Raw genomic sequence first — 21,400 nt, 5'->3', positions numbered from 1 at the left:
TTCAACATTATCCCGTTCGACTCATTCAAGACGCAATGCCTTTCGACTACGACGAATATCAGCATAAATGCAACACGCTCTCCACAGAGCAATTACACAGAGAGTGGGAGAATTACACTCGTCAAATCTCTGGAGGGGCAACATCAACAGCCACATCCGTTCTTTTTTCTCCTTTAACCGGAGGAATCTCCCTCATAGGGCTCGGTTTGTCCGCACCCCGCATACATAATGCACGGAAGAAGAGAGAAATTATCGAGGCGGGGCTTCAAGCTCGTGGATCGACACACAACACGAGAAAGCGCGATGTTATAGCTCCGATGGCAATTGCAGGGACTCTAAGTGGATTGACACTGGGTCTAGCAGGACCAGGAGCGGATATGATTGCTGGTGAAGCCGTAGGAAAAGGAGTTGAATATGCAGCAAGTCACGCTGCGTTGGACGGGGCTGGCGCTGTGCTGGAGCATAAACACGACAGTCATTTGAAGAAAAAGGGAGAAAACAAGGGCAGTGTTATGCAGGGACAATCGCACGGCATGCAAGTACAGCCACAAATGATCTCGTACCAAGTACAGACGCCTCTTCCAGGTACTCAGATTCTTCACCCAATAGTACAAACGCAACAACCGGAGCAACAGTTTCAAACGACCCAGCATCAGCAATCACAGCCTCTAGTGCAAGACCTGAAATATACATATGGTGCCGTGCCACTCCAGCAACAGACCACTTACCAACCAGCCTTGCATCAACAAAGCTTTCCGCAGCCAGGAAACCCGGCGCAAATTAGCTACTTCCAGCCTGCCTCTTCATACCAGGACGTTCAGGGGCCCTCATCTCAATCTGGAGTGCCTTCACTAATTCCAGCCATAAGAGAACCTTTGCAGAATTCATATCCACCCGAAAAGACGCCTTCTTTCACTACACAAACTAGCCAGGAAAATGATGATTGCGAATTCGAATATCCAGCTGGTTGTCCAACCCCACTACCATTATACTCGCAGCTAGATAAGTCCCAAGCGACTTCAGCCACAGATGGCGAAATAAGGCAAGAGCTTCCTTCGCCAGGAAAGGTGGAAGATATTCCTATCTCTGAAACTACAACGGTTGCCCTCACTATGGAAGAAGAAATAATGTTCTTGAAGGCGAAACTACTTCAAATGGAAATTGAAAAGCGCGAAGGGACAGCGCCTTCAATTCCGGAAAGCCCCTCAGAACTAAAGGCAGCCACACCTGATGTGCAAACTTCTTATCAGACCAACGGATCTTCATCTACTGGGCATCAACAACACCCTAGTCTGTCAGTCACTGTGCCAGCAACTCAGCCTCAGTATGCACCTCCCGCGCTTTCAACTGGCTCTCTAGCAGGGCCGTCAGTACTGCCACCCCAGCAATATATTTCTGGAAGTCAAGCTTCATCGAGCCCCGGCCCACCTCTACCTCCACGATCTCCGCATCCTCAAAGCAACGTTCCTGCTCCAGTGCAGCAGCCACAGACATACCCACCTCTCCCAGTCACACCGCAACCTCTACAGCAATCATATAACACCCCCCAACCTCAGCAACAACAATTATACGCACCACCATCAAATACCCCGCAACCTCAACAGCAAGCGTACTATCCTCCACCAACCCAGCATCAACAATATTACACATCGGCATCTCATACGCCCCAACCACAGCAGCAAATGTATACACAGCCTCCCAAGTCATCCCAGCCGCAAGTCCAGCGCAATGACAGTGGTTACGCGAGCATGACCTCAACTCCCATATCCCAATACAATCCTCAACAGCCATATAATCCGCAACAGCGATACAACCCCCAACAATATATTGTTTCTCCGCAGACTATAGGGGCACCTATGCTAAGTCCCCAAAGCACTGGACCAGCACAGCAGTATGGTCACGGAAGGACGGCTTCGTACAGCTCAATCAGCCAACCATCCCCTATGTCTCCCGCTCCCCCAACATATTTCCCTCCCCCCCCGGGACAACAGGTTGCCAACAGTACTGGGAAGGGCTATATCAATCATAGGATGTCGACTCCTGGTCCTCCACCAGGTCAAAATATTTACCAGCCGGCTCCAATGCAGGGATATCAGCCACAGGGCACACAGGGATGGCAGTGGGGGGCTCCAAGTGCGCCGGCCCCAGTACAGGGGCAGCCGAACTATGGTCCTCCACCTGCAATACCTAGAGCCTATCGCTGAGGAGAGTTTAATAGATAATCTTGATGCGATCAATGAATTTACAAATATCAATATGCTTCGATCTCAGCCATCCCCATCTAATGCTTGAAGACAATGCCCGCATCTATGGGGATTTGCCACGCGTGTTGATGCAATCTATCCCTAAACCGACCGTGATGTCTTCTATGGGTCTTATCACCTGCTGCCCAACTCGCTCAGTAGTGGAAGATGAGATTGTAGTGGGGTCAATGTGGAGTGGTGAAAACCTGAAACTCTATTGGAAACTACGCTTTTGATCGTCTGCAGACTTTGCTAGTAGTAATTGCAAGCAATTTGAAGCACGCTCTAGTTGCTAGCAACTACCATTAACGATATGGTTCCATATTTATATCAAATCACTTGAGTCTTACATAAGTATTTTATTTACCAAAATTAACATGTAATTACTCTACAGATAGTCTATATAACGAACATGGTGAACCTGTTTATACGAGCATGTGGAAGTTCCTTTCTTCGAAAGCTCGAAGTCTGTTTATCAAGCTTCGCCAAAGCTGGGTACTAGCTCTAAAGCCTGAGGATCTTGTTGAGATGTAGTAATTACCTGTGGAGGTGCGGATGATCCAGCCCGTCGCCGACCCTGTGGACTTTGGGTCGTTTGAAGTCTTAAACTTTCGCTGCTCTGGATATTGTTTGCTTCGGCTGCTATTCCAGATGGACTTGAAATCCTCTGCAAGTCTTGCCCTTCTCTTCCATCGTCGTCTGCCGGGCCTTGCAGAATCTCGTTGAGTTGCACCATCTTCATGGCATCTGCAGCTGTGGTTTGGGTGGCAGGGCTAGGTGTGGTATTCGTTGCCTCATCAACGACTCTGTCTGTAGGGAGTTGTGCATTCCCCGAGTTCGGCTTGCTCAATGGCGTAAGTCTTGCTGCATCTAAATCCACTGCCGCTTTCTTCCTTGCTGCTACCGCCACTTCATCAGATACAGCAACGCTGTATGCTGGATTTGTTGGATCCCCAAGTGCAGCCGCGCCTCCACCTGGTGCGAAGATAGGAATTTTTCGGAGCGCGAGCACGAGTGCACACATTAATTTCGAATGACGTGCCGCTCGAATGTGCTCTACGGACCAATTTGACTATTGCATATCTGTTAGATAGAGTGAGACTCGAAGATAGGGGTTTAGTTGAACCTTGTGCCGGACTTCGAGTTGAAGTTGCAACTTGTCCATACTGCCAACTCCCAAACAGCGTAACATTACATCCTCCTGCCACTCTCTCTTATTTTCTGGGCCACTGACGAATTTTTGCATTTCAAGACGTAAAGCATTCATGTCTTCGAATGACGTGTCAAAGGAAATATAAATATCTATCCGCTCTAGCAAGCTTTTGCTGCGACTGATATTGTTTATCCACAAAGTGTTGAGAACACTATTAGGGACCTACCTACCGTCAGTCTCCTTTTGTGCTATTATTGTTTCTGTGCTTACCTGGATTAACTCCAAGTCTTTGATCCTTTTGAAGCTGGTATATAACAGCGATATCTGCTCAACCACTAGGGAGTTGATGCCGTCTGGTCCCGAAATATCGACACGGTCGCTGATATCATAAGGATGTTTGACAAATAAGAATATACATGACCCCAAGAACTCCTGTGCTGTCACGGAAAATACGAATGATAACGATAGAAGCGTTGTGCTAGCAGTCGACAAAATAGAGTGAAAGCCCGTATCCAGGAAACAGACTGGCGATGAAATTTAGCACACAATCAAGTAAAGGGCAAGGGTTCGCCATCATCTGACTCACTCAACGCAAAGATAGAAAGAAGAACTGCTACCGATGCCAGAACGTTGTCTAGAGCTTTGATAGCCTGACTGACATCATGCATGCTCTTTTCGATAGCCTTCCGATCCGAGGCTATCTCTTTCACTCGCAGGGCCGTTTCTTCTAAAGTGACGTCCTCGTTCTCGTCGGGGTCGAGCATGAGGAAGCATTCTTTGGCGACATCTTGGTTCCCCTCGCCTAGCACCTCTTCGAGGTCGCTCAGATGCAACACCTCTTTTCCTTCCGCGACGAAAGAAAGCCAGAGCCTCCGAGCAAGAGCTTGGGCTGTTGCCGTCTTGCCGAGCGACTCCGACACTATCGACTCGGCAGACCGCTCGGGGAGACCGCTTCTACCCTTCAGCTCCGTGGCGATATCTCCAAAAACGGAATTCATCTTGTTGTTGAATCGTCCCATGCCATTAAATATGCGGTGGCTGTGCTCTGAATCGCCACGACCTATCTTGACAAAAGCCCCCATGATATTATGCATGATATTGTCTTCATCTCGGAACTCCGGCCCGAACATTGGAAATAACTTCCGACATGCCTCAAAGAGAATTCCAAGAAGACATACGTATCTCTTCGACTCCCCTATCCTATTGTTATATGACCGAGAATGGTAGCTGACGCTAATAAGCTGAACCAATACCTTCTCGATAAGGAAAATAATAGTCGCGACAAGAATAGCACCAAGCACCTTCTTGAAGACACTGGTCCAGCCATCAGGCGTATTCCCATCAGCAGAGGTGCTGAATAGAACCTCGTATAGCACAAAAGAAATGACAACCCATCCAAAGATGGTAATCATGCCCTGGAGGTTTTCCAATACCCTTTTATACTTCCTAGTCTCTGAACTGACAACCCCAGCAAAGAAGCTAAATACGCCTGGAATAATCCTCGCGACGAATGTCATTACCCAGAGCGTAAGCCATACTGCTTCAAACCAGGCAAAAAACCAAACAACTCTCACGCCTCCGATTTTCGGATCTTTCTTCGGGTCATCCGATACTTGCGTCGCGCCTACAATCACGGGAATGGCAAGGATAAGAGCCACGGGTAAGATGTATATCGAATAGCGGGTTCCGGTACCATACGTGAGGATTTTCTCGTACAATTTTCCAAACTTGTTTAAATCGTCCTGCTCTTCTTGCGGTGCGGTAGAGGTCACACCACTCCGCTGCCTACGTCCGCCCAGCTTTGCAAATGAGGCCTTTTCGGTCGATTGAGGTGATTGATTTCCACCGGATGTGGACTGAGAAGTTCTTGCTCGCAGAGATGGTTGCTGAGATTGTGGACTGAAAGAAGACGGGTTCGCGGCCGGGTATTCGGTCAGAGGAAGCTCGGAAGCCGGCTTCTGCGGCATTGCTCTGTGTCGCGTAAAAGAGAGTCGCGATTAACAGCAGGAGGCGTGGGAAAAGACAGAAAGAGGGGCGAGCCGGAGAATCAATTGCGTAGACAACATCAGAGACATATATATATATTGTAAGAAACTTTTCGTGAATTTTCTTCCGCGGCGCGCGTAATTGAAGAATGGCGTCACTAGCCGCCGCCGTCGCTCAATAGTTCTAGAGCTTCTGGAATTCGGCACGTATCCACAAACTGTTGAGCCATCTTTCCAAACATCGCTTAGTACATAGATCTCCATTTTGAATATCTCGTTAGATATGAGTAATCAGCTAGTCAAATATTGTCTGGAACTTACCGTTGTATTTTAGAGTCCTGGCCCCTATCTTAAGCGAGCTCTGACCTAACTTGTTGTCGCTTTGCCATCATGACGCTGCTGTTAACGTAAATAAAACCACAACTATAGCTTTTAATTTGCGTTTATATGTATATAACAATTTTACAAATGGAAAGTTTTTGTGTTATCGATTGCGCGTTGACAGGGAAATTGCTATTAGTAATAAATACAAAGTATCTAACAGCCAGTCCACTTCCTACGCTATTAGATATAGAATAGATAAAGACGACATATAGATAGCACGGATCTTCAGTTCTACCTTGCGAAATACATCCCGATGCATCCTTCAGTCGTGTCCTCCTGACCTGCCTAGCAGTGGTAGTTCCACGTTGTTCCCCCACTATCCCCGAGGGAGTGGGGGCCACCACTCCCGTTAGGGCAGGGGGACACGGATAACCCCTTTACTCTAGCCTTAGAGCTTGCCAACTACCGCACGGAGGGAACCTTACATTGAGCTTTTAGAGTACCGCAATTACTCCATGCGGCGTGGAAGTAATTCGATTCCCTCGTAGGTTTTATATGATACGCTTTGAATAGTGTATAGTGTTAGCTGCTCCCTTAGCCTCAACTAATGACTGACTGACTAACTTATTGGCCTGTCTGGCCCAATCAAGTACCGGGACCTGGTACCTAGCTTGGATCCAGCAGATCATTTGGTTATCACTACTATTTAAATACTCGCTATAGGAAAAGCGGGGTTCGAATTACTGTACTTACTTTTACGCCGCACGGAGTAATGGAAACGGTAGGTAATGACACAATGCACTTGTTTTACTGCTAGTCGCATTATAGATTGGTGGTACTCGTGGCCCGCATTAGAAACTGGCCTTTCAATAATTGTGCGGCTCAGGAATCCCGCTTCGATTCTCTCAATCGTTGAAAGATATACTTTGTAGGCCACCGAGATTGATCTGATCTAATCTGTCGCCTTGCGGGTCCGCAGGTGAGGGAACCCGCATTTCACGTCATGGTTGGTGCTACTTAGTGCGAGACGCATGGGTGCGGGGAAGGGGTGGGGCTTCTGACACTTGTTATCAACCTTGCAACCCCTCGGAAAGATATAGAGAGAAGTCGCCGGGGTATTCTTCACCTAAATAGACCTTTCCTTGTCACACAAAATTCGTTATAGTATTCCTTCGCTTCGAAATTCTACCTCGCAACGAAATTCATAATGAGTAAATTATCAACTTCAGCAGTCTCCGGACTTCGTACCACAGTCGACGCAGCGTGCGCTAACCCTGTGAGCGACATTCCCGGAGTGACCGTTGTTGTGGTCAACAAAAATGGAGAAGAGCTGTTTGCTCATTCGGCTGGAAACCGTGGTGTTGGCAGCTCGGAAAAAATGACTCTTGACAACATTTTCTGGATCGCCTCCTGTACAAAGATGATTACCGGAATAGCATGTATGCAATTGGTTGAACAGGGTTTACTGGCTTTAGATGATTCTGCGCAGGTTGCAAAGCTATCCTCGGAGCTGAGAGACGTAAAAGTTCTCACATCTGATGGCAAGCTTGTCGAGAAATCCAAGCCCATCACTCTCAGAATGCTACTCAACCACACTGCAGGATTTGGGTATACATTCTTCAACGAGAAATTGAGGGACTATAGCAAGCCGATTGGGTATGATGAGTTCTCTGGACATTCGTTTGACATGCTTCAACCTCTTGTCAATCAGCCTGGTGAGGCCTGGGAATATGGGGTAATTTCCAATTTTTCCCAATTTAGTCTATAAAGACTGGTTGCTAATTGTCGTAGATCAATATTGATTGGGCCGGCGTTCTTGTTGAAAGAGTTACTGGTCTTTCTCTCAATGACTACATGCAAAAGAACATCATGCAGCCACTCGGCCTCAAGAACATCTCTATGTTTCCCTCGGGTGATATGAAAGCCAAATTGGCTCATATGAACTTTCGGAATCCAGATGGAAAATTATCTGCTTTTGATCATCTCCAGCGACGTCCCTTGATTGTTGAGACCGAGGATCAGGTGAAGTCATGCTTCAACAGCGGTGGTGCGGGATGTTTCGCAAAGCCCCAGGAATATGCTCGTGAGTCTCCATGTTTACAAGACGCCAAGCACATGTTACTAAAGTAAACAATAGAAATTCTTGCAGTCTTGCTTAATAATGGGACATCACTAATTACTGGTGCACAAATCCTGAAACAGGCCACCGTCGACGAGATGTTCAAGAACCAGATCCCAAATCTCCCTAGTTTCGCCCGCAATGGCATCCCTGACGCCAAGCCATGGCTAACAAACCCAATCCCTGATCTTTATCCTGCCCCAGGTCATGAACAAGGCTGGGGACTGACTTTTATGCTCACTGGGGGACCGACTGGACGTTCTCCGGGCACTGCACAATGGGCTGGACTTCCAAATCTATGGTGGTGGTGTGACAGGGAGAAAGGCATTGCAGGAATAGTTTGCTCTCAGGTGCTGCCGTTCGCGGATGCTAAAGTTCTTGGCCTTTGGTTTGGGGTCGAGGGTGGAATTTATGCAGGCTTGCAGTAATCGTGATGAATTGTTCCTAGGTCGTAATGATATTCCAGTATTCTTTGCATCATGTGAGCCTAAGAAGCTCGAAGGTTTCGCTGAAGGTTTCGGGAGTTGTGATTCTTGTGAAAGGCTGACATGGATGCTTGTATGTATGCGAATAGGAGATGTAGGTACACTTCCAGTAAGCACTAGTCAACGCATTCCCTCAGCTCTCGCTACTACCCAGATACCAAACCTAAGACTGGGCCTATCAAGATGCCTGGAAATGGTTGGGGACCCGCAATTGCTTCCATTTGAGGGGCCCCTCATCTTCCCCGCTATTCCGAGCGCCTTACATGGGTTCCCCGCAATCTTAGTTTTGCATTGATCCTGAGCTATCTCACCTCTACATCTACGTGGGATTAGAAGAACATCGTCCCCAGTCTTTGTATCACCATACATCACCTTCTACTGAATATGTCACAACCAATCATCGGAACAACGTCCTATAGGCGTCGATTACCATCTGGAACTTCAAAGACCGGGCGACGCCAATATCGCAGCTGTGATCAGTGCAGGAAGGGAAAGAGGGCGTGCGACATTATTCTATCCGAAGGACCCGTCACTCCGCAATCTGCAGCGCCATGTTCGAACTGTGCCAAAACTCGAAAGCCCTGCACCCTGGTATGGTTGAACTCGAGCCATCAGGCCGTTGCGAAAGGGAAAGAACGACGAGGCTCGAGTCAATATCAGCAACAAATGGCGGAACAACATATGGGACGCGAAACATCATGGGAGGATGCTTTGACGAATCTCGATGATAAACTGTACCCGGAACCTGGAGATACAACAAACGCGAGTTTCGAACTACCCCTTTCTTGCCCTTTTGATCAAACGTTTCTTGGAATTCCCGGTCAAAAGTTCTGTAGTACAGACTCAACCAGCGCAGAGTCACTCCTTGATACAAGTTTCATTTATGGCTATGAGACAGGATCGATTGAAACTGGGTTTTCGAACCGTGGAAACATTTGCTCTCCCCTGGCCAAGACAGATTCTGGCTACGATAGCAGCATCTTCTCGCCCAATTTAACCACCCCGGCTAATACCTTCAACCCGCCAGTACATAAGAAATTCACTTCCCCAAGAGAACGAAGTCCGAAACGAAGGAGAAGCGGGTCCTCATCATCGCCTAAACCCGATACGGACCGCACAAATGGGCGAAGAAACTTGTTGCTCTGCCAGACCAGTTCCCACCATCGTAGTCTAAGATCGCCCTCTCCCATTTCATTGGAACACCGCATTGCTTTAAGCTACAGCAAAGCTTCTATCTCATCTGGCCTGGTGCGAATTTATCACGATAGTAGGTCACCCCTTCCTTTTCTACGCCTCAGTACGTACATAGGTAGAATTAGTTGCGTGGAGTTTGATCACCATCGCTGAACGTAATACTTTAGGTATGGAAAATGCACTTTCTTGTTGGCTCACAGAAAGCACTTGCCCATATAGCATCACTCAAAAGACAATAGCCTCCCGTAACGGATGCAGCTTAGATGATGGCCCTGGAAAACGACTTGGGACTGAATGGTCGAACAGAATTTGCGAACGAGTTTGTCATCTTGACAAAGTCTTCTCTACTTTGAGAACCAGACGACTGACGGCATTTGAGGACAAGGCTGTTGACATGGCCTTGAAGAAATCGATAACTGCTTTTGCAACTCAATGGGCCAATGCTAGTGAACGAAGTTCAGCTCAATTTCCAACAGAATTCTCAAATCCTACCAATTCAAACACAGTGTCCCCCGTTGAGTTTGATAGGTCTATACAAGAATCATCGTGGCACGAGGCAAAGAATGCGCTCCAGAACACAGCGGAAATCGAGTCGTTCCGTGTCATATTTGCTCATGTTATTTTTGCTCTTACACAGAAGCCATTGGATGCAGAGGAGAAATTGCGGGAGTTGACCGATGAGACTTCTAGAGTTTCCAATATCTATCGAGAGGAGGAAGTTCGACACGAAACATATCATGGTGATTGTGCACGGGAGACTAGCCAGGAACAAGGTCAAACAAGTATCACCGCTTCCTTGGGGCTCAGTATCGTTCCCGAACCTACGCTTCTGGAAAAGGTTCTCGATCTCAATGGGCCACCAGTGTTCTTGGAAACTGCTCTTCGCCAGATATATTCCATTCGTTGTAAGATCGAGAAACTAGAATCGAGAGCCAGAAAGAGGATGAAGAGCCGCGAACGCACTGAAAGCTCCAACACTCGCGCAGGTATTCTAAAGCCGGAAGACCGACAGACTTTCGACTTCCTCTTTTGGCTTTGTGTTATGTTTGACACACTTTCTTCAGCTATCACTTTACGTCCGCTGGTTGTTTCTGATGAGGACAGCGATGTACACCACAGTCACGCCCACAAGAACGACGAGTCTGATGTGAAATTTGCTGTCCAGTATTCTAGCGATTCCACAGTACAGATTAATATCGGTCAAGGCCGTCAAGCCCTAGAGCAAGACACAAATCTTTGGGACGAGCTGCTGCTCAAGAAAGTTGCCAGGAACATGCCGCAACAGAAACAAACAGTTTTGCGCTGGCCGTGTTCATATGAGGCCGCCGAATCTGCACTTTGCGATGCAGCACCCATCAAAGTACTTCTATACCGCAAAATAACGCGTTTGCAAACACTCCTCACTCGACAAACCGGAAGCCAAAAGCTTGAATGTGCCATTTCAGATGCACTGGCAATTCGAGATTATTGGAACAAATCTTACGGTCTATTTTTCAATGATTGTATCCAACAGCACGAATCCCTCCCTCCCCGAATCCAATCCTGGTATATTGTGCTCTGTGGTCATTGGCATCTCGCTGGCTTACTCCTAGCGGATCTGATTGATGATATGGACGACCAAGAGATGACCGCGGGGCCTGAAAAATTGAAACGGAAGGAAAGTGGTCTGGTTGAAAATATCAGACGTGAAGATGCGTACGCAGTGTCCGATTTAGGTAGTGCTTCTTGTCCACGCACATCCGAATCATTTTCACAAGCAAAGGAATTCCATAGCGCTGTCAACAAGGGGGCACTGCTCACAGAACCATGGACTGATGTTTTTGTAAGAAGTTTTAGTAAGGCTGGGACAACTTTGATCGATATGTTTCCCGAGGCAGCTATTGCGGGGTCTTTTGAAGAAGTTAAAACACGGTGCGAGGTCTGCGTTGAAGCCTTGTGGTATCTGGGAAAGAAGTCCGATATTGCATTATTAGCCTCTCAAGTTCTCCAAGAGGAGTTGAAAGGAAGAATCATTGCAATGGACGCAGCTTCATTGGGAAGTGATTCGAATGCGGATCCGGAAACCACTGGGTTTGATGCTTGGCATGATCCCTGGGATATGAACTCTTTTGAACACCTTGATGATAGCCATAGTACTTCTTTGGTCTTTTTGGAAAATGTGGTCACCGCTTGGTAGTTTTGCGTAGCGAAAGATTATTCAGGGGTATCTAGGTTGTAAAACAGCAATGATGATTTCGAAAGCTAATTGGCTTGGATGAACGCAAACTTCCCTATATGGATTTTACAAGGTCTACGCAGCACAGTGGCTTTAACAGCAAATCAGATCTCCATCAGACGTTGTCATTATTACCCCGCATTCTTGATGGTACTCACTCTGGCGGAACCGCAAACAATGGGTGCCGCACACAACGCCAGTCGGTAACCCACCTCCAAGGATCTCCGCAAGTCCCCCACACGTGGTCATGCATATAGACATCATATTCAGTAATGCGGATCCGAACTTGGATCAAGTGACCAATGGTTGTCACTGCAAGACACTCTACTCGATGAATCGGAGCATATATAAACACCAGCAACATGCTGATTTCTCTTATAAAAAAAACCATCCGCATAACATTGCATGACGTTAGCCATCATCATTCAAAATTCAACAAACATGCATTCAGAACTCAAAGAATACGCCCATCGCCGAGGAACGACCGGAAACTATGCGGATAATCTCGAAGTTGACGCTCTGATCGTCGGTGCTGGCTTTGGTGGTGTTTTTGTCTTGCACGAGCTACGAAAGCTGGGCCTGAAGACGGTCATCTTCGAGGCGGGCAACGACTTGGGTGGTACTTGGCGCTGGAACAATTACCCTGGTGCTCGTGTTGATTCTGAAGTCCCTGAGTATGCCTCCCCCTATTCCAACGAAACATTTGACATCATAAGTGAGGCACTTCACTGACATATTTCCTTCAGGTACGAGTACTCCATCCCTGAAGTCTTTAAAGACTGGACATGGACGACCAATTATCCCAATTATCAAGATCTTCGAGCCTACTTCGCTCACGTGGACAAAGTTCTTGACATCAAGAAAGACTGTGCTTTCGATAGTGTTGTGGTTGACGCTAAGTTCGACGAGTCCGAGGGGAAATGGACTGTAAAGACAGAAGACGGCCGTACTGCAAAGGCCAAATACCTCGTCGTTGCTGCCGGGTTCGCCGCCAAACGCTACATCCCTGACTTCAAGGGCATTGACTCATTCAAAGGCACCATTCACCACTCTTCTTTCTGGCCTGAGGAAGGCGTGGATGTTAAGGGAAAGAAATGTGCTGTCATTGGGACTGGTGCTTCTGGGGTGCAGATTTCCCAGGAATGGGGACCGGAAGTTGGATCCTTGAAAGTCTTTCAGCGAACGCCCAACCTTGCCTGTCCCATGGGCAAGAAGCCTTTGACTCATGAGGAACAACAAGCCTCCAAGAAACATTATCCCCGTCTCTACGAGCTTCGCGAGAAATGCTTTGGTGGTTTCCTGTTCAGCTGGAGCGAGAAGAACACCTTTGAAGATAATTACGAAGAGCAAGAAGCCTTCTACCACAAGCTCTGGGACCACGGTGGATTTGGATACTGGCTTGGGAACTACAAGGATATGTTGATTGACCCCAAGGCTAATCGCCGCGCCTATGACTTCTGGGCCAAGCACGTCCGCGACCGCATTGGCGATCCACGAAAGCGTGACCTTCTCGCTCCTCTTGAGCCACCCCACGCCTTCGGGGTGAAGCGACCTTGTCTGGAGCAGAATTTCTACGAGCAGTTCAACCGCTCGAATGTGGATATTATTGACATTAATAAGACGTCCATTGCTGAGTTCAGACCAGAGGGAATTCTGACCAGTGACGGAACACTCCATGAATTCGACGTAATTGCCATCGCCACCGGCTTCGACATTGTCACTGGAGGTATGACAAACATGGGACTTCAGAGTGTCAAAGGCACCCCCTTGAAAGAGGAGTGGAAATCAGCAGCAAACACCTACCTGGGCACCACCATCAGCGGATACCCCAACATGTTCCATCTCTACGGCCCCCATGGTCCCACACTCCTCTCCAACGGACCGTCCAGTGTCGAAGTCCAAGGACGCTGGATCGCCGACGCGATCAAGAAGATCCATCGCGAGGGATTGAAGTTCGTAGACCCGACTCCAGAAGCTTCGGCTGAGTGGAAACAGAAAATCAATGACCTGAGTAATGCGAGTCTGTTTCCAACAACTAGGAGTACGTATATGGGAGGCAGTCTGCCTGGGAAAGCATTCGAGCAGACCAATTGGGCGGGAGGCATCCCGGCCTACAAGGACACGATTAGGGCTGCGTTACCGGAGTGGAAGGGGTTCAGGGTTGTTACTTAACTTGTTGTTCAAAGTGGTATCAGTCTAGCTGCAACTCATAGTTGTTATCCTGAAGTTTTCGGTAGCTTATTACTATACTTCAATGAACAATCAATCAATCAATCGATTCTATTTTGTACTTTCTGTTGTAGAACCAGGGTTTCCCAGCAATAAATGGGGGCTCGGAACGGAGAACCCGTACTCCGCATAGCACGGTACCAATAGGAACGTACATAATTGGACCGCGCTGAATTTATGCAGCACGCAATCATTTGCGGACCCTTATGCGTCTGGCGCGAATGCAATGCACCAATGCACCCTTTCTTCGTTTCGGCAATAATTCCGAAGCTGGTAAATTTTGCAGTGAAAGAATTTGGAACTGCAGTACGATTTGAAAAGATATGTAAAACATACATAGACTGCCCGCAAAGGGACGGGGCTCAAACCTTGTAGGTGAAAGCAGCCCTTTATCCAAGCCTGTTCGAACTAATTATCGGTGGTGTCGTGGATTTTTCCTCTGGTCACTTGAAAACATCATCCAATTTTGACCTGCAATCCATCATTCTCATGTCTGGCCATCCCTGCGAAATAGTCGTGCACGTATTCCATATCCCTTTCGCTTGTCTCCCATACTCTTAGATTCGGAAATCGTCTGACAATAGTAGCAATAGTGAGGTAGAGCTCGGCATACGCCATATTGGGCGCTATACACATTCGTGATCCTAAGGAACATTATTTAGCACAACTAACGAATAAACTCAAGAAGGAAGTTCAGTACCTTTCCCAAAAGGATGGAGATGTCGCTCAAGGCGTCGACGTTCTGGGGAGTTTGGCGCTCCCCACCTATCAGGATCGAAAGTTGTTGGAGATGGGAAGATATCAGGAGACATTGAGATAAAAAGATTAGACATTCCGATAGCAGTCTATTGAGTGAGAGTTAGTAATTTACCGCGAATATCAGATCCAAAGCTTACTCCAGCCGGGATCGTCCACTCCTTGTATTGAACTGATTCTTTCTGATTGACACGTGGGAGACGCGAGAAGGCTCCAACTGCCATCCTGTATCATCATATTTTAGTACTAAACGTTGGTGAGAGATCTCTTTGCATAACTCACCTAAAACTCTCCTTTACAATACCAGAGAGCAAAGGTAGTTTCTCGAGGACCTGCCACGAAGGGATTTCGTTTTCATCGGGGATTGCGTCTTTCAATTCAGTCTTTAACCTTTCGTGAATATCCTTGTGCTGGAGTACGAGATATGTCATCAAAGTGAGCACGTTCCCCGTGGTCTCAAAACCAGCTGCTAGAATACTATTGGCGTCTGTCGCAAGCCTTCTGAATGTCTTCTCCTCTGGTGGTAATATATCGGATTGAGCAACTTCCCACTGCGAAAAAGGCAAGTTAGCAACAACAATCTGTTTCAACCCATGCGGCTCAAAGTTGCATAGTAGTCTTCATCGAGACATGCCAGAGCTGGAAAAGAGAGCGCTGCAAGTATCCTACCATGACTGTCGGGAATGGCCTCTGGCTGTAAACCTTAGGATCCGTATCCAAGATCGCTGCCATCTGCGCATCGGTGGCGTCTTTCATATCCAACACCTCCAACGCTCCCGGATTGACTATTTGGAGTACCCAACGAGGCATCGCATCAAAAATGTCCATTATCACAGGTATCTGACGGATGATGCCTGAAAGCTCCCACAGCGCTCTCCAAGCGGAGTAAAATGATTTACCCCAATCTTTTCGGTCCAAAAGACCTAATTGTTTCCCAAACGCATATTCCGAGATCATATCCACCGTCATACATCTGCACAATCAGTAAGTTTGCAGGTTTATATATGCCGACAAACACTAGCCAATAATTTAATGATGCCTATGCTCTCGCATCAAGCTCAAGGGCGACTAGTCCACGAGAAAAAGAGACGAACCTGTAAGCGTAAAACAAAGGAATGACAGTATCTTCCTTGGCACAGGTTGCCATGCGATCCGCCAAGCGGCTTACAAGCAAGTTTATTTGCGGCTCTATCTTCGAGACTGCAGCGATTGAGAAGAAAGGCGCAAGGGTGGCTCGTCGCAGCTTGTGCACATCCGAATTGATCGTGGGGAAGGTGGCTTGAGGGTTTCCCAGCATGGAATAAAACCACTGGTATTTATCTACTTTATTATTTGTTTGGGAGTAGAGGACCTCATAGTATTCAGCATCCAGAATATGCACCTGTTTTACCATTTGTCAATCTCAGATCATCGTCAATACATGCAAAGTGCTGGTTGCTAAATACCTCGTTAGGCCCGATTCTCACAATGGGACCTGTGGACACGGGAGTCAGCAGGCGACTAGGGAGGCTAAATACTTGTGAAACTATGCATGCGGTTACTAACCATATTTTTGATGCATCTTTCCGATCTCAAATATGTATTGCCCTTTCTTAATAACATCGTAATAGCCTTCGTAGATATGAAATGCTGCGAGCTTGGGGCCTGGAAACTTTGCAAGTGGGTGAAAATACAGCCTGTAGACTATAAAATACGCAACGAGTCCACATAATGCGGTTCCTAGGATGACAGTCGGGTTCGCGTGGTCCAAATTCATCATGTCGAGGTGTATAGGGACATCAACGGCGGGCATTTGGTTATGAAATGACTAAAGAAGAAAGATGCAAACGATGGAGAAGAGCTTCAACACCCTTTTTTGAGATGATAGGAGAAATAGATAGATAGCGCGCAAAGCGGGAAAGTTTCCGAAAACATGGAACCGTGCCCCCATTCCCTGCACGTTTGTAGCGGGGCATTCAAGGGTCGTACTGGACAGAGCGGGCACTTGCTACCGTTGTGGATGCTTGACAGCGGTCAACCCCTGTAATTCGTCCAAAGTAGTGTAGTTTCATCCGGGGTCTGGGTAATCCACTTCAAGGAGATGAAAAGATGGGCCCATTCCGATTGCTTCCCGTAAAACTCCACCAAGTCGCAAGTTTGTTATCAAAAGCAACTTCACAACGCATTTCGGGTAGCAATGAATCCCTCGACTAGCGAACCCGAAAACGAAGCCGCTCATGGTCGGCATCTTGATTCGAGTAAGCCAGAAGTCGTCGTTCCAAACCCGGAATTTAAGCCAGGCGGCGGAAAGATCAGTGAACCCGCGAGCGCTCAGCAACAATCAGACTCTCAGCAAGGACCTCAGAGTACAGCCGCCAGTCACAACCAGCATGAAGAATTGACCTCAGCGCAAGAAACGCAAGCAAATACTAGTACCGACCAGCCTCAGCAAAGCATCGAGGCAGAAGACGTAAGCTAGCTCCTTCGTTCACTCTTATGGCACTAACTTTGAGAAGGATTCGGGCTCCAATAGAGACGACGATTCATCTTATGGTGATGAAGTGTAAGTCCAGTTGGATTCAGCAAGTCCAGTTGCTGAGCAGTACTAAAATTGCCAAAGAGTGAGCTTCACAGCCTCTCTGAGTTCTAGCATCATGAACTTCAAATACGAGAATGGTCGACGATATCATGCTCAAGATGATACACGTAAGTACCATCTTTGAATCAGATCCCCTTCTCACGCTAAACTAACTGCCAAAGAATACTTTCTCCCGAATGACGACGTACGTATCGTGACCATTAATAGCGCATGTAAGATGTTGAAAAGTAGTAGATTGAGAACGATCGTCTGGATCTCTTTCATCATCTATTGACGTTAAGATGCGATGGTCAACTTTTTCTTGCGCCAATTGGGTCTAATCCTCAAAGAATCCTCGATCTTGGGACTGGCACTGGAATTTGGGCTATTGAAATCGGTTTGTCAGCCCAATACACGTACAGACAAGAGCTAACGTTACCTTTACCTAGGCGATGCCTATCCATCTGCTAGTGTAAATCTGCTACCCTTCGTACTTCGCGAACTGTGAATTACTAACAGCTCTAGGTTCTTGGAAATGATCTTAGCCCAGTCCAACCAAACCTGTACGATCGTACCTCAGTTCATCCTCTTGAAATGGCTAACCTATTATAGCGTTCCTCCTAATGTTTCTTTTGAAGTGGACGACATTGAAAGGCCGTGGGAGTTTTCCCGACCATTTGATTTCATTCATTGCCGGTATCTTGCAGGGTCTATTGTCGACTGGCCTCGTCTCGTTGCTCAAGCATTCCAATTCACGAAGCCGGGAGGATGGGTTGAGTTCCAGGACTTCGATATGCAATTCTATTCTACTGATGGAACATTTGTCCCTGGCAGTCCCCCTAACGTCTGGACAGATGAAGTCATTGCAGCAATAAAAGTTTTTGGTCGTGAGCCAGAACCAGGACCAAAACTAGAACAATGGGTTAGGGACGCAGGATTCGAGAATGTCAATCACCGACTGATTCCAATTCCAGTGGGAATGTGGCCTAAAGACAAAAGAATGGTATGGTTCCCTCGTCCATAGTCAGATCTCGCCGTTGACCTCTTCCCCCTAGAAAGAGATTGGAGCCTGTGATCTGTCCATGTTCCTCGAAGGGCTAGAGGGAATTTCACTTCGAGCCTTTACAAACGCACGGGGTTGGTCCCCTGAAGAAGTTTTGGCTTTCCTACCATCGGTGAGAAAGGCACTTTGCAACAAGCGTACACACGCATTGCATGATTTGTGAGTCTGTAGCTTTCATCTTCGAAAGCTGAAGAACTGACCGGCTTGTTCTAGCCATATTGTCTGGGCGCAAAAGCCGTTGGATGACACTGTAATCTGAAATTTTGCAGAAAGTTGAAACAAGTGGAGAATCCTCGAAAGAATTACAAAGATCTGCTAGGAATCTCCAACTTGGACATTGCGCATATACGAGGGCAGGCGATGAAAAAAACAATGTTTCTATATTATTCCGGTTGGGTCGCTTTGCGCTAGTACTGAGTTTCAAGTAAGGTGCATATTTCCAGTCAATTTTGGATGGTGAGGGGTCGTTTGGGAGGCGAAGCCCTTGTTCATGAACGAGTCATATGAAAAGCAATGCCCCTTTTCGGATTGGATGTCTGTAATGATTTTAGTGACATTCTACCATAAATTGAGGCCTCAAATACCTTGCAACTCCATCCATTTCATTCTATACATCCGCTTTGGCGGCAGCAGCCATCTCACTTAGCACTTCCAAAGTTTCTTCCTCCCGTCCGACCGGCACGAACAAGTGGTCGTGAAAATATCCGCTAACAGGATTGCATCCAATTCCCCTTTCAGTCAATTTCCTCGTTATCGCAGCCATAAATCCAACGGCCTCAAGACTTGAGTGCACGTCCAAGGTGACCATGCCACATGGAAAGATGTAATCCAGGCCATGGGCTTCAGCGGATGCTTTTGTTGTTATCATGGTCAGCCCTTCGGCTTCTTTGAAGAGCATATGGGTGAGTAGAGTTGATGGATATTCATGCTTAGGTGGAACGGTAATGAAGACGAAGGTCTCGGGGTCGAGACTCGTGACGAGTGTCGATAGGAGGGATTTCAAGCTGGTCTCGCCTGGGGCTGGAGTCGTGGTCGCCATATTGATTGAATAATAGAACTGTGGTTTGTTTGTGGAGAGGAAGTGGCAGGAAGCAGGATATATAAAGGGAGGGGAGGGAAATGTCATCGTGGGCTGTGCGAAGTCACGCTTTCATAATCAAGTGTAGGACGCGAATCACGTGGGATCACTTCGCACCCCCTATTCAACAACCAACACTTGGAGACAATGCGGGAACTACTGAGTTTCATTTTATACCAAGACCATTACATGTCATTTTTTTCCAAACCAAATGTCGGACTTCTATTTTATTCTTGTGCGTATTGTCAAGATGCTCCCTTCATCGATGCTTAGTGTTCGTTACCCTAGACCCTTCCATCTAGGGCAAAGTATCGTCTCAAAATCAGAACATATCGGCGCTTGATTGGTGATTTCTCTTTAATTTTTGTGTGCATGGCACTGGCTCATCCTCCGATTCTTATTCGACGGCGTCTTCCTCCAGCCCTTCCAACCATGATCCACTATGACTCTCTTCTCCAGATCTCGGGTCTTTCCCCATATCAGGCTTTTTGTACTGCAGCCAGATGGAGAAGTCATTGTTCACCTCAGAAGGCTGTCCAGCCCTATGGTTTCCATCAAGATTGAAGACTGAAATATCATCCGTGTCCCGGCGCCTCGGCATGGAATCCCTAACCACGTCTTGTCTGTCTATCATGGTGTCCTCTTCCTGTACTTTTGGGAAGATGATTGACCAGAAGTAGCTGGGAGCTAGGATGAAGAAGAAGATAATTGCGAAGAAGAAGCAGTTGATGAGCTGGGCGAAGCCGAGGGCGACATAAAGGGCGACGAGAGAGAGCGCGCGGGTCAGAAGGGAGGTTGCTCGAGTGAGTATGGTCGGGATGGTGTAGCGCTGGGAGCTTGCAGTCAGATCGCACATGGAACCTTGAATTGAGGAGGCCATGTCGTAGCTGGAGTCGATGCTTGTTTGTCTGTTCGCTGGTATATGAGGATAAGGCCTTTAAATATTGCTCGCCGCTTCGAAGTTCTTTGAGAAAGCTTATGATGACTCCTTGAATTCACACCATATGTGGGTATAAAATTGAGCATCTAAACTCGTTAAAACCTACCCCTTCCAGGAGCTTGCTTTGTCCAAGCAATAATATGAGCATTCTCTTGCCACCTGTGGATTGTGAATTGAAGAATGTTCAGGCTTTGCATTGACTTGAAAGTAAAGTATTACAGCCCATGGGTCCCTATAAAATCCTTCTGAACAGGAGAAAACTTCCCATCTTCTTTTGAAGGCAGGTTGAGGACCTTTGCAAGACAAATTGCTAAAATTCGTCAATTTTGGGTCAAGCATAGAAATAGAGTGTCCAGCACACCTGCCAGGGTCGATGGAAAGGGATTGAATGCAGTATCCACATGTCTTTTTTTCTGTTCTCTAAAACTACTTTAAATCCATAGGGCTGAGGAGTACATTGGGCTGTATCGAATGAAACAAATTGACTCTCTCATGTCATAACTTTTGGAATGCGCTAGTCAGACTTGCTCTTTGGAGATAAAGGGCTAGAATAACTGAAGCGCCAAGCTATAAATCTCAGCTCTAGTCTCTAGATTGCAAGCGGAAGGACGAACTAAGTAAAATCGATTCTAAAAAGTAGGTCTTATCTATAGGCTTCTTATGTATCTATTCGATCAATTCCAATAATATTGTAATTGTGTTGTGGTCCGGTGGTTGTGTTCTTATGCGTAGGAGGGAGGCTTATTTGAGGGCTTCGCGTCTCATCAGCATTCAGGCATCAACGGTACGCAGTCTTTTAAGTCTGGCTGTTACACTATAAGTTCACTACTTAGCATAGATACATAGAATCCTATAGCTCCAATTCGCTCTTTACCCTAGTATAAATCCTTATAAATACAAAACAAAACCAATCTTAGAGTGAGCTGGGCCTCTGGAGGCCCTGTACTCGTTGGATCTAAGCTTCTCGCTGTAAGTGGTGCGGAGTATATATTTATGGAGTGAAAGAGTGGGACAGTCAGAACTTTAAAAGAATGTGAGTATATAAAATGCGAGTATGCA

At 47.0% G+C, this 21,400-nt stretch overlaps 5 protein-coding genes across 5 annotated transcripts; 3 read left to right on the top strand and 2 right to left on the bottom strand.

Annotated features, from left to right (window-relative positions):
• Nucleotides 1–2,718: 2,718 nt before the first annotated feature.
• Nucleotides 2,719–5,363, bottom strand: LHYA1_G003122 (putative MscS family protein; the record flags this gene model as incomplete). The annotated part of the gene is made up of 4 exons (XM_031148096.1): nucleotides 2,719–3,315; nucleotides 3,370–3,618; nucleotides 3,667–3,920; nucleotides 3,983–5,363. 4 exons carry the CDS (start codon nucleotides 5,361–5,363, stop codon nucleotides 2,719–2,721), a joined length of 2,481 nt encoding a protein of 826 aa, XP_031006622.1.
• Nucleotides 5,364–6,912: 1,549 nt separating this feature from the next.
• Nucleotides 6,913–8,252, top strand: mlcH_0 (Acyltransferase; the record flags this gene model as incomplete). Its single annotated transcript, XM_031148095.1, has 3 exons — nucleotides 6,913–7,440; nucleotides 7,497–7,788; nucleotides 7,843–8,252. The coding sequence occupies 3 exons, from the start codon at nucleotides 6,913–6,915 to the stop codon at nucleotides 8,250–8,252; spliced, it is 1,230 nt and encodes a 409-aa protein (XP_031006625.1).
• A 3,907-nt stretch (nucleotides 8,253–12,159) lies between these two features.
• Nucleotides 12,160–13,890, top strand: LHYA1_G003120 (Baeyer-Villiger monooxygenase; the record flags this gene model as incomplete). The annotated part of the gene is made up of 2 exons (XM_031148094.1): nucleotides 12,160–12,392; nucleotides 12,465–13,890. 2 exons carry the CDS (start codon nucleotides 12,160–12,162, stop codon nucleotides 13,888–13,890), a joined length of 1,659 nt encoding a protein of 552 aa, XP_031006624.1.
• Nucleotides 13,891–16,879: 2,989 nt separating this feature from the next.
• Nucleotides 16,880–18,486, top strand: LAE1_2 (Secondary metabolism regulator LAE1; the record flags this gene model as incomplete). Its single annotated transcript, XM_031148093.1, has 9 exons — nucleotides 16,880–17,152; nucleotides 17,199–17,245; nucleotides 17,303–17,388; nucleotides 17,443–17,465; nucleotides 17,516–17,657; nucleotides 17,710–17,732; nucleotides 17,786–17,823; nucleotides 17,873–18,263; nucleotides 18,316–18,486. 9 exons carry the CDS (start codon nucleotides 16,880–16,882, stop codon nucleotides 18,484–18,486), a joined length of 1,194 nt encoding a protein of 397 aa, XP_031006604.1.
• Nucleotides 18,487–18,930: 444 nt separating this feature from the next.
• LHYA1_G003118 (uncharacterized protein) lies at nucleotides 18,931–19,362 on the bottom strand (the record flags this gene model as incomplete). The annotated part of the gene is made up of 1 exon (XM_031148092.1): nucleotides 18,931–19,362. One exon carries the CDS (start codon nucleotides 19,360–19,362, stop codon nucleotides 18,931–18,933), a length of 432 nt encoding a protein of 143 aa, XP_031006605.1.
• Between the last annotated feature and the right edge of the window lie 2,038 nt (nucleotides 19,363–21,400).

The sequence above is a fragment of the Lachnellula hyalina genome, assembly GCF_007821495.1.
Source record: "Lachnellula hyalina strain CBS 185.66 chromosome Unknown contig00041, whole genome shotgun sequence".
Classification (NCBI taxonomy): domain Eukaryota; kingdom Fungi; phylum Ascomycota; class Leotiomycetes; order Helotiales; family Lachnaceae; genus Lachnellula; species Lachnellula hyalina.
Note: the sequence above shows the minus strand (reverse complement) of the source record. Positions and strands in the feature narration are given on the sequence as shown.